The sequence below is a fragment of the Pelecanus crispus genome, chromosome 3 (assembly GCF_030463565.1).
Source record: "Pelecanus crispus isolate bPelCri1 chromosome 3, bPelCri1.pri, whole genome shotgun sequence".
In the NCBI taxonomy this organism is placed as follows: Eukaryota; Metazoa; Chordata; class Aves; order Pelecaniformes; family Pelecanidae; genus Pelecanus; species Pelecanus crispus.
The window spans coordinates 47,426,702-47,438,737 of record NC_134645.1 but is presented as its reverse complement, the minus strand read 5'-3'; the positions used below and the strand labels follow the sequence as shown (position 1 = coordinate 47,438,737).

The 12,036-nt window shown below is 58.3% G+C and overlaps 1 protein-coding gene across 1 annotated transcript; it reads right to left on the bottom strand.

Moving 5' to 3' along the window:
• Positions 1-2,195: 2,195 nt before the first annotated feature.
• Positions 2,196-11,558, bottom strand: DLK2 (delta like non-canonical Notch ligand 2). Its single transcript, XM_075708159.1, has 6 exons — positions 11,531-11,558; positions 8,913-9,014; positions 7,230-7,293; positions 4,315-4,445; positions 3,505-3,649; positions 2,196-2,973 (listed from the first exon to the last, which is right to left on the bottom strand). The coding sequence occupies exons 2-6, from the start codon at positions 8,983-8,985 to the stop codon at positions 2,196-2,198; spliced, it is 1,191 nt and encodes a 396-aa protein (XP_075564274.1). The 5' UTR covers positions 8,986-9,014; positions 11,531-11,558.
• Positions 11,559-12,036: the final 478 nt, after the last annotated feature.

The window sequence follows — 12,036 nt, the reverse complement described above, 5'->3', positions numbered from 1 at the left end:
CCTGTCCCCTTTTCCCCCCAGACACAGACTTCCTTGTGAGATACAGGAGTAGTGCCCTCCCTGCACAAAGACAACCCTACCTGCCCCCTACTACTTTAAGAGAGCACTGACCTTCCCAAGCCCAGTAGGTTGCACCCAAGGACCTTGCTACTTTTCCTCCAGTTTACAGTGGAGAAGGCCTTACCCTGAAGGGCCAGAATGTGATTACATTAAAGGCTTCTAAGGCTAGTTTATTTCAAGACCACGTTTCCAAGGGAAACTCCCTATCCCTCCTGCCCTGCTCCCAGCTGCACAAACCCACAGCTGCTTACAGTTTTAGGATCAGATTGCTCTTCCCATCAGCACCGTTGGACTCAGTCTTGGGTTTTCCCTTTCTCAACACTCTAAGGCAACGCCTGGCAGGTACACACCTTTGCTACGCTGTCCTGAGGCAGGTCCCGTTCCTTCCCCTGAGGCTGTGGGAGCCATCTCCACCCCTCCAGTCAGAGCACGGGGCAGGACAACTCCTGTGCCACAATCTGGTTTTGCATTCTTGAAGGAAGTGATGGAGATACTCATCCAGAACAAGCAGCTGAGCAACCTGATCTAATTGGATCTGCTGAGAACAGGAGGTTGGTGTCTAGAGGGCCCTTGCAACCTAAATTATTTTATGATTCTCTGATATGCTGTTTCTGGGCTTGTATTTGTTTTATTTGATAAAGGTACATCATCCATCCATGTATTAAAAAAATAATCTTTCTGATGAAGCCCCAGTCCCCTCTCCCAGGTCTCCTTCCTGGCTGAGCGCTCACTTCTCTGCTCTCCACACCATCTTGAACTCAGCTCTGCAACCCTACAGGCCAGTAGTAGGGTTTCGGTCGTGGTTTTTTTTACCCCGCTGCTTAGCTCTCTGTGCCCATGCGGAGGCACAGAAAACCCCGGCCCTGGCAGAGAGACACTGATTGCTGCACACCGGACCAGCACAAGTGGGAGCAGACCCAGTACAAAGGCTAAGTGACCTGGCCATCTACTGCCTCTTAGCTGTGCTTTAGCAATGGTGGAGAAGGCAGTATCGTATCTGCTTCCTATGATCATCCCAGGCTCGGCAGCCTGTCCTCACATCCACTGTGGGGAGCTTAGCCTTTGTTGTATCAAGAAACGCTACAATGGCTGATTTGAGGTTAGTGCCAGCTGCCTGCCTCAGAGTGACTGGGAGAGGAAAGGCGGATCTGGATCTTGTATTGCTCCTGAACCAGCCACAGCGCATCTCCAGCCTTGTCCATCTCCAGTTTCACCTGCGAGGGCACGTGAGGAGGACCAGCTGAGGTTCAGAGGACCCCAGAGGGGAGCCGGCCACGCTCCTCTTTGTCAGTAAATGGTGAGGCAGAAGGGCATGCGGAGAGGGGAAGGAGCTTGGTCGTTTGTGGCCAGACCAGAAAGGACGGCTTGGTAACTGGGGGGGGAGAAGACCCCTGGATCATCAGGAGGAAAGTACAGAATGTGTTTGTAACCCCAAGTCTGACAGCAAGAGGAGAAGGCATCACCCAGGGCAGAAGAAGGGCACAAGGAGACCCCAAATGATCTCCAGAGTCTCTTTGAACTGGCTCACAGAACCACAAGGCCAGGGAGCAAGGATGTTTACTCGCTCCCTAGGGACATGGCATCTGAAACGACAGCCTTCAGAAACAGCCGGGAGCCACCCCATCCAGTATTGGGGCAGGGAGGCCTGTGCAGCCACGACCGTCCCAAAGGCCCCAAAAGAAACATCCCAACACCAGCGGAAACGAGGACAAAGCCCCTTCCAGTAGTCACAGAGAGGAGTTACAAAGGGCTTGGCAGAATTTGGGCTTGCAAGAAGGCCGTGCACTCCTCAGCGCTACCCGTCCTGTTTCTGAAAGCTCACATCAGATGATACCGGCAGTGCATGGCGTGGGCTGCCGCAAGCAGCACGTTGCCGCTCCCCTGCAGGGCTGGCCCAACACAGCCCTGCTTTCAGATGCCTGTGGGTGCCGGCTGTGCCGGCCAGGCAGGAGACAGCTCAGACCCAGGCGGGGCCATCACACCAATGCTCAACACCCAGGGGTTTTGTTGATGCGTTCACTGCCCTGGGAGCCCTTCCCTGCTGCCCGGCTTCTGCCAGCGTGGCTCCCCAGGGTGCAGTTCGAGGGTTTGCCAGCGCGACGCCCTGCCAGGGCCTGGCTCAGAGTCCTCGCAGCTCACAGCTCCGTTGTCTTCCTGGGCTCGATCAGGACGGTGTTGAGCATGCCCACCTGACACTCCTGGTCCTGGAGCTTCCCTGCAGCCTGAGAAGGGCTTTGGCACCAGTTCGACCTCTGACGGCCCCTCTGCCAGTTCCTCAGCATTAGCAGGACGGTGATGAGGACCAGCACTGCTGTCAGTACCCCGAACACCAGCACTGTCACTAGCTGGGCTTCGCTCAGCCCCGAGTCCCTTTGGGTCACCACCTCCTTCACAGAGATTTTCAACAACCCTCCCCCCGGCTCCTTCTCGCTGTGGTTGGCCACGCGCCGCCCTGTGACCGCGGTCCTGACAGGCTCCGGCTGCGTCACCCCTGGCATCTCGCTGGTGGTGCTTTTCACACCCCCGCCGTTCTCATGGTTCGCAGGGTGATACGGGGGAGCCCAGGTGGGCTCAGGGACGGAGATCTCACAGGTTTTGCCAGTGAAACGGTCGGGACACAGGCAGTCATAGTCATTGATGCGGTCGTAGCACTTTGCCCCGTTTTTGCATGGCTGGCTGGCGCAGTCATTGATGTTGATGGTGCAGAAACGCCCTTCGAAGCCCACCTGGCACTGGCAGGAGAAGCGGTTGATCCCGTCGTGACAGGTGGCACCATTGGCACAGGGACGCATCAGGCAGTCGTCCACGTCGTTCTCACAGAGAGTCCCCACAAAGCCAGCGAGGCACCGGCAGGTGAAGTTGCTGGCAAAGCCATTTTCGTCTTGACACTGACCCCCATTCTTGCACGGAGACCTGCGTGGAGAGAGCAAGGATGGGTCATGGCCCTGGAGAGCAAGCAGCTTCCCCCACCCCAGGGAGGTAACCACACACAGCTGCTCATGTGGCCAGTGGGTCTGGTACTGGCCCTCTCCATGGGGGCAGCTCTTTCAAGGAGAAGACCGGGCAAGAGTTTCCGCCTCCCCGATTGAGAGCCTGTGGGACCTCCTCAAAGGCTGTGGCTGTGCACAGGCCCACCACCCATTAGGGAGGTTCTTCAGCCAAATGATCTAAAAAGGAAACATGCCTTCCTGATGCTCCCCAAAGGCATGACGGGTATCAGCTCATCACGCCTACAGCAGCGAGGGACAGGAATCTGTTCAGATCACAGCAAAGACCTTGCCCTGGTGGGACTGCGGGGTGCACCAACTAAACCAAAGCCAAAGATGGTTTTGGCTTAACTCCTTAGCACATGGAAATCCACAGATAACAAGCCAAGCTGGGCCACTGCTTGGCAGTGCGTGACCCAAAGTTAATGCTGTCTGTAATCTCGCTGCCGTGTCTCACCCTGCCTTCTCACATGGCCCCGTCTTCATCTCACAGTCCTTCCCATGGAAGCCTTCTGGACACAGGCAGGAATATTCCCCATCTCGATCATAGATGCACTGAGCCCCATTCTGGCATGGGGACTGGTGTTCGCAGATGTGTATGTCTGAGGGGAAAGAAAAAGGTGGGAATTAGTGAGAAAAGAGGGGCAATGTAGCCAATTCAGTTTAAACACAGCCCAGGGATGGAGAAATGGCAGGAGCTTCTCCCTCCTCCCCTCCAATGGGCACCTGCAGCAATAGAAATGCAGTGCCTATGTGGTGCCTCCCAGCTACAGTCTGCAAAATGTGCAGGCTTAGGGGTGCAGATAAAGCAAATCATTCTGCAAATCTGCATGACGTGAAGATGCTGTGCATGCCACCTGGCCGGCCAGTGCAGACCCTGTGGCACAGAGGAGCCTCTGAGGCCGGAGGAGGGGAATCCACCAGCCACCTGCCAAAGGCAGGAAGCCCCAGGGGGAAGCAGGAGGTGCTGCCCAGAGCCCAGCCGTGGCATGGGAAAGGCAATGAGTTCATCTGTTCCATTTCCTGAGGCTGGCCAGTGCTGCAGCAGCTCTTGCTGTGCAGCCAGGGAGCAGGTGCCGGCAGCCTGACCTCTTCTGCAGGAAGGGGAGGGTCCCATCTCTGGCAGCCAGGCAACTTCCCATCTCCCAGGCAGCTCAAGCAGCATTACCCGGGTGGCTTCTGGCTATGCTGGCTCACCCGTTCATGCCGGGTGTGCTGGGCTTCTACCCTCAGCACTGGAGGCTGGGATGTCCAGCCTGTAACTCACCTTTGTCACAGAACTTGCCGGCCCAGCCGGTGTGACAGATGCACTGCCAAGGCTGGTGGCACGTCCCGTGGAGACAGCCTGGCATACGCACGCACTCCTCGCAGTACTCGCCCTCCCAGCCTGGATCGCACCTGCAGGAGGACAGGGCATGGCAGCGTGATAAAACCCAAGCAGGGGCTGCAGAAAAGCTGGCTGCTTGCCATGCAGGGTTCCTCTGCAGATACAGATACGGTGGCACTGGGAAACCCTCCCAAAGCCTGCCATGAACCTGCTGGCTTCCTCCTCCAGAGGAGGTCAGTACTGGCGTCTCATCCTTCTGAGGAAGCAAGCGGACAGAGCAGGAGCAGACTCACCCTCTGCAGCCAGGGAGGGTGAGGGGGCAGAAACAGAGCTCAGCAGCTTCGCTTTCAGTGCCTACGTCCCACTGCTCTCCTCCAGCCAACTGCTCTGTATACACCACCGCATTAGCTCAGCAATTCCTGAGCCTGCCTCATCACTGTCCTGGTTTCGGCTGGGATAGAGTTAATTTTCTTCCTAGTAGCAGGCATAGTACTGTGGTTTGGATTTAGGATGAGAAGAATGTTGATAACACACTAAATGTTTTAGTTGTTGCTAAGTACTGCTTATGTTAGTCAAGGACTTTTCAGCTTCCCATGCTCTGCCAGGCACACAAGAAACTGGGAGGGGGCACAGCCAGAACAGTTGATCCAAACTGACCAAAGGGCTATTCCATACAATATGACGTCATGCTCAGTATGTAAACTGGGGGGAGTTGGCCGGGGAGCAGCAATTGCTGCTCGGGAGCTGTCTGGGTATCGGTTGGCGGGTGGTGAGCAATTGCATTGTGCATCACTTGCTTTGTATATTATTATTGTTATTATCATTATTATATTGTTATTAATATCATTACTATTTTACTTTATTTCAATTATCAAACTGTTCTTATCTCAACCCAGGAGTGTTTCTCACTCTTACTCCTCCAATTCTCTCCCCCATCCCATCAGGGTAGGGGGAGTGAGCGAGCGGCTGCGTGGTGCTGAGTTGCTGGCTGGGGCTAAACAACGACAATCGCACAGCCAGCCTGATGGGCAGAGAACATCCCCATCCCTAACCCTGAAATCCCTGAGGAAAAGGGACAAGAGGCCCCTGAGGCCTGCGTGTTTCATTGCACCCCTTTGCATTATCCCATGTGCCATTTTTCATCTGAAGTGCATTGTAATCCAGCTGCGAAACCTTGCTTGCCATGGCTGGCACGTGGAATAGACTTATCAGCCAGCTCACAAGGGCAGTACGGTGGGAAAACATGCAGCACATAACAAGCCTTCTGGTCCCAGGAGAGCGAGGCTGTGGCGATGCCTAGGTAAAGCCAAGCTGCATTGCTCCAGTGGCTTCCCTCAGGCCTGCCAGCTCCAAGGGGGAAAGCAAGTGATAACAAGATGAGAGCTGAGTGGAGGTGGCACCAGCCACAACAAAAGCTATACTAAAACCAGCATGAAATTAAACCTAACAAAAACAACACGGTCTCTGGAGTGAGCAAGGGGGTTCATTTTCATGGCTGGGACTCATTTCAGCATGATGTGCAGTGCCTGCAGCTTTGCCAGGCTGGTCCGAGGCTGCACTTTCACACCTGGACTGGCTATTGTCACTGCAGGTTGTTCCAAAGAGTTATCTCCCTGAGTTTGGGGTTATTTCAATGGGGTACTGCCAAGCTGCTGAAGGGTTCAGCAAATGCTCTGGAGGCCTGAAATCTGGAGCAGCAACTCACATGTGCCTCCACCGGGAAGACCTGCAGCTGGCCCACCCACCACATGGAGAAGTGCGGCGTCTCTGGCCGGGGATTTGCAGCATTGAGCTCACCCGACCAGCCACAGCCGCTGAAAGGGCTCAGGGAGGAGTGAGCTTTTTGCAGCTGCAACCGGGGGTCCAGCAAAACCAGAGCTGGACGCTCCCTGATGCAGCAGTCAGTGCGGTTACGGTCACCGCCAGGCCACATCTGCTCCATTAGGCGAGAACAAGTGGCCCAGGTGTGGTGTGACACGGGGCTGTGCTGTGAAAGGGGGCTGAGCATGCCCCAGCAAGGAGAACAGGGTGGCGGCGGGCAGTCTGTCCCCTTGCAGCACAGGTGTCCAGGCCAGCCCGAAGCAGCCTGCTCCTCCCAGGGCTGCCCTGCAGGATGGGGGCTCTGGGTGGCCCTATGGTGGGACGAGAGGCAGTGCCTGGGGCCGGGGCAGCCCGGGGCAGCCACGTGGTTGCTTCCCAGGCTGAAGTGCAGGGTCAGGCGCTGAGCTCTGCCCCTCTGGGATCTGGACACCAGTTGGAGCTGGGATGCCAGGGATCATGCACGCACTTCTGCTGCAGTAGCCCACAGCTTGCTGGCGAGATGTTTATGAAAACACCTGGAGACCCCCACCACAGCCCAGGCTTCTGAGAGGGGACCCTGACGCCCTCAGACATTTACGTGCACGCTGCCAGCTCTTCTTTTCCGCGCCCCCAGGGAGAGCATCCCCATCTCAACCAGTGAGGAGGCCAAGCAAGCTGGCCGACCCCCAAGCCTGCCCTGCTGTCTGACGACCTTCCCCATTGTATCTGAGCCTGAAGGCTGCCTCCCATCACCCAGGCACGGCCGGGCTGTCCTAAGCTCCCATCTAGACAAAAAGGGCTCAGCAGAATGACATCGGTCAGTGTGTGGCGGGGGGGACCCTGGAAGCACTGGAGCAAAGGCTGGAGGGGACCAGCAAGAGGTTGAGGGATCAAAATCTCCCACTCCAAAGGGTGTCAGGTAAAAAGAGAGCAGAGTTGTCGATTCTAGGTGTGGGTGAGTGGGGTAGGGGTGGGCACCGGGGACACAGCATCAAGGGAGGGAGAGCAGTTACGGTCAGGGGCAGCAGGAGCGGAGAGCCAAAGACAAGCCGTACCTGCACTTCCCATCCTGGTCACAGCAGCCGTGGGCAAGATTACAGCGCTCGCTGCAGTCATCACCTACAAGGCAGGAGACGGGTGGAGTTGGATTAAGCACACACCGTAGATGACTCCAGATCTGCCCATGGCCCTGCCGGCTCACAGCTTTTTCTTCCTTCCAAAGTGTTCAGCCTGCCCTTCCCCAGAACTCTAAGGTGGGGGACCTTCCTTTCAGTGGCTGGCTGCCACATGAGAGATGAGGATTTCGCAGTCACTCAAGCAGCGATAACACTGCCTTTATTGAGAAATGGGACCCCGCTTCAAAACTACCTGGTCTCTGACCATCTTTCCCACCCTCTCTCTGCCTCCCTTAGACTTCGGGCCCTTCTGGGCAAGAGCTGGAGTTGCCCATGCATTAAGGCAACCTTTGTAATAGGGCCTGACCCACCTGGGACCTTGGTCCCATGGTCATGCAGTAAGTATGATGGGAAAGCTCAGGGCTAGGTACTGTGAGGGGCACAAAGGGACCAAGGATGGAAACAGAAAGAACGGCTCCTCTTTATCTCCCAGGATGTCCCCATCCCCAGGGACAGCTATTGGCATGGAGAGGTCTGGTCGGGCCTCCTGCCCTCCACCAGGACCCAGCTGCCAACACTCCCCCTCCAGTGTGGGGTGCAGGACTGGGCATCGCATGGGACCAAGTATCCAGTTCTGTTTATTTATTTAAAGGCTGCAGAAGCTGTAACTGAGCCATGGCCTCGACATGCCACTTTTCATCCTCCACTCGGTGCTGGCCTGCTTTCTCCAGCCAGGTGTCCCCTTTCACTTCCACCTTTCCCTTTCCCCCATCACTTGCTTGTACCTTAGCCCCATGGGGAGCTGGCTCTCTCTGGCTCCATGCGCAGTAGAGCTAGAGCAAATGTCAGGAGGCAGGGGGTTTCTCCAGGAGCCCAGTGTGATCGCAGGACCAGCCCAGGAGATAAATGCCCTTACCTGACTGAGCCCCTCCACCCCGGACCGGGGCAGGTTAAAGGCCCCACGCCAAGAGGCACGCTCAGGCTTTCCCCAAGCTGCGTCATGTGCTGCCTAGGAAGCAAGCAGGGGGAGAAATCCCCCATGCATGCGTTTTTGCTGCAGTGAGGCAGTAGGTCCCACTGCTCAGGATAAGAGCCTCCCAAAATAAGCCACCGTGGAGCTAGAGCAGCATCCTGGGACTGCTCAGCCCAAGTCTGGGTATTGTCGCCTGTCCTATTTGTAACCCTCTCTCCTGGCAGATGGCTTTGGGAATTCATTGCTTATCCAGAGCCGGGGGAGAGCAAACTAATCTTTGGAAAGGGATTTTGTCTCACGGGATCCAGGATTAGCCATTCAGTTTTGGGATCTTCTTTCCCCCTCACCGTGCCTCTCTGAACAGACTCATCGGTTCAGCGACCCATTCAGCCTAACTGCGAGAGAGAGAGCAGCGGGACCTCTCACTGCTCGTCTGCTCAGGCACCACCACCCCCATGGGTACCAGAGCAGGGGTCTCTACGGTTGCCACCAGTCACCCCCCAGGTGCCAGATGACTGAGCAGCATTTTCTGGTCTTCCAGGTCAGGCCAGCTCTGTTTTGGATGGAGAACTAGGAGACTTCAGCAATGCCAAGGACAGGTTTGGAAAGATGGATGTAAGAGAGAAGGACCCATGTCTACAGAGACTCACCTTGGGCAAGCTGGTGATGGGCCAAGAGGATCCAAACCAAGGACATGAGCTGGAGACAGAAGCTCCTGAGCATGGTCAGTGTGGCCCCACCGAGATGAACACCTACAGAGAGGAAAAGAGTAAGCTCAGAAAAATCCCCTGGCAGACACCACAGCTTCGCTTCACGCATCCCTTCCTCTCCGCTACCCAGGAGTTTTGAGCTGAAACATCCAGTTTTGTACAGACTTGTCACTGCACTCCTCTCTGTCCCTCCAGACTCCTTCCTCTAAGGCAACGTTGGAGCACTGAGAATCAAAAAGCCTTTAAAAATGCCTGTATGGGAGAACTGAGTGCACACACTCAATCCTGAGCGCGTAATAACTCAGGCTGTTAACACCGCATCTTGGAGCACCTGCCCCCGCTAGCTGCTGTCAAGAGAGGAGAAGCCTCCAGAAACAAGAGTCCAGTTGTGGGGACCTTCATCTTCCCTCCCTAGGTCTGGGGGGCTTCAGCTTGGTGCTAAGCAAAGTCCCTGCAGTGCATGTTCAAATGAATAGATGGGCTGTCTTTTTACAACACCCAGGCTGCTTTTCAAGACCTTCAAGGAAGACAAGGAGTCAAGCAGATCTAGCAGATGAGCAGGCGGTAAACAACAGCCCTGTTTCATTTTCAAGCAAGGGAGTGAAGCGATAGGCACTAGACCCAGGCTGCAGCCCCAGGTAGGAAAGGCAAACACGCACCTCTTGCTAGGTGCGGTCCTTTTCCTCGGCTGTCCTGCAGAGAGCCCCGTCAGCCCAGGGTTCCTGCACCCATCTATTTTCCGACTGCCTCCTGCCCTCTTGAAGTAACATTAAATACTTTCCAAAAATGCTTCATTCCCTCCCAGCCTTCTGGGGTTGTTAAGGGCAGGAAATTCGAGGGTGATATCATAAACATATTACTATAATGAGACGGGAGGGGTTAAACAGTTGTGCTAGAAGAGTGGTGAAGGTACGGAGCAGACTCCATCCAGCTGCATGGGTGTGATGGACAGGGGCCATTCCACTTTCAGCTGGACTCTTTAGCTTGGGAAGTTTGTGTTGGGTCAACAGTTGCATGAAAGGCTTCTCAGATGGGGACAAAAGTCCTCCCCCCCAAACACACACATACACATGCATTGCAGGAAGAGGTGTTGGGGTCTCTGCTAAGGGTTTCACCTTCCTGGACCAGACAAAATAGCCTACAAAAAGCAATGATGATGCTTGAAGCACCTCTGCAGCAAACAAACCATCACCTATGAAGGATGCAGCATTTTCAGAGGGGCTACAGGATGTTCCTGTCACTGCCCCAGCCAAATCCCAGCGTGGACTGCTGCATCCTCCCTCCCCACGGTCCCCTTGTCACCATGCTCGCAGGACCCTCCTTCGCCTCCTGCCCCAAAACGCTGGGGACGCTGGGCAGTGGCGAACAGCTGCTGCATTTCAGAGGAGGGTGAAGCAATTCCCATGAAACTTATAAAATAATTTAGGGCTGAACGGTTGGTATCCTCTTCCTTCAGGGCTGTAAGGAGCTCAACCTCCGACCGCATGTCATTGTAAAGGTCGTTTCCCCCACGGCTCCCCACAGCCCCCTCGCTCGAGGAGCAGCCTCTCAGACCTCCCGATGCAGCCGCCCCACGGGCACTGCTCCCAGCACCCACCCAGGGGCCACCCCGGACCCCAGCAAGGCGCCGGGGGCATCCTGGGGGGCAGCGGGTGCCCGAGGGAGCTGTGAGCAGCACCCGGGCAGGCCTGGCTTTGGGTCACAGGGACGCAGGGGAGGGAGCGCCCTCCGTCCCACTCCTCCTAAGGCCTGGCTGGGTTGGGGGCTACCAGCCCCCCCAGGGGTTGCGGGCTATTAGGGACGCCCCCGGGAGCTATTAACCTGCCCCTCGGGGGTATTAGGGGCCTTCGTACGGTTGGGGGTTTCCAGGGACAACCCCAGGAGGGGGGCTATCGGGCACTGCCCCCCAGACTGGGGGCTATCAGGGACCCCTCCGGGCTGGGGGTCCGGGGGCAGGGGTGGGAACCCAGAGGATGTCGCGCTGCTGCGGCTCGCCCCTCTTGCTCCGCCCCCCCCCCCCCCCCGCGGCTTTGGGACCACCCCGAGCCCCCAGTGCCCCCCAGAGGGGCACGGCCACGGGGGTGCCCGCCTTCCCCCGACCCCCCGGCCGGCCGGAGGGGCCGCTCCGCGGAGCCCCGCGCCTCCCCGGCCCCGCCGGTCCCCCTGCGGCCGCGGCGGAGGTGGGGAGCCGGGGGCGGTGGTGGGGGGAAGCCGCCGGTCCCCGCCGCGCTCTGCCCCCCGCCCCCCTGCTCACCTCGGCGACGCGGCGGGTCGTGGGGCTATCGCGGGGCGCGGCGGCGGGGGGCGGCCATGCCCGGCGCGGCGGCGGCGGCGGCGGCGGCGGGGCTGGGGAGGCGCGGGGCTGCGGAGGGAGCTGCCGCCGCGTGTGCCGCGCCGCGCCGCTCCGCCCGCCGCCGCCGCCGCCGCCGCCGTGCAGCCCCGGCCGCCTGCCAGCGGCTGCGTGTGCCTGCACATCCCCGCTCCCTCCCCGGGACATCCCGCCTCCCGCCGCCCCAAACCGCAGGCAGCCCCCGGCCCGGCCCGCCCTGCCCGCTCACCCCTGCCCTGCTCCCGCCGCCGGGGGCGGGGGGGGGGGGGGCTCGGCACGGCCCCACGCGGGCCCGCCCCGGGGTGTGGGGGCTGCGTCTGCGAGGGGTCACTGGTCCCGATCCCCCAGGACCGGCCCGCAGAGGATGGAGGGGTGCCCCGGGTTGGGGGTGCCCCACCCCCCCGCAGCGCGGCCCTGCGGGGGAGACCCCCGCCCGCGGCTCGGGGGGTGCGGTGCTCGCCCCCCTCGCGGGTGGACACACGCTCGGGTAGGGGCTCCAGCCCGCTGCTGCCGGCCTCCCGCGGGGCACCTCCGCCTCGCTGCCCGGTTCCTCTCTCAGAATATAGGTGCGGGATGATCCGAGCCCTCACTTCGCTCAGATTATCCGAAATAAGCGCAAACGCCTCCTGCAGCCCCTCCCTGCCGGCTTCAGGGGCCACTAACACACCTCCACTGGCAAACCGTAGGGTTAAGAAGCCCCATCCTTAAAGCAGAGGTGCAACGTGGGGCGGTCAC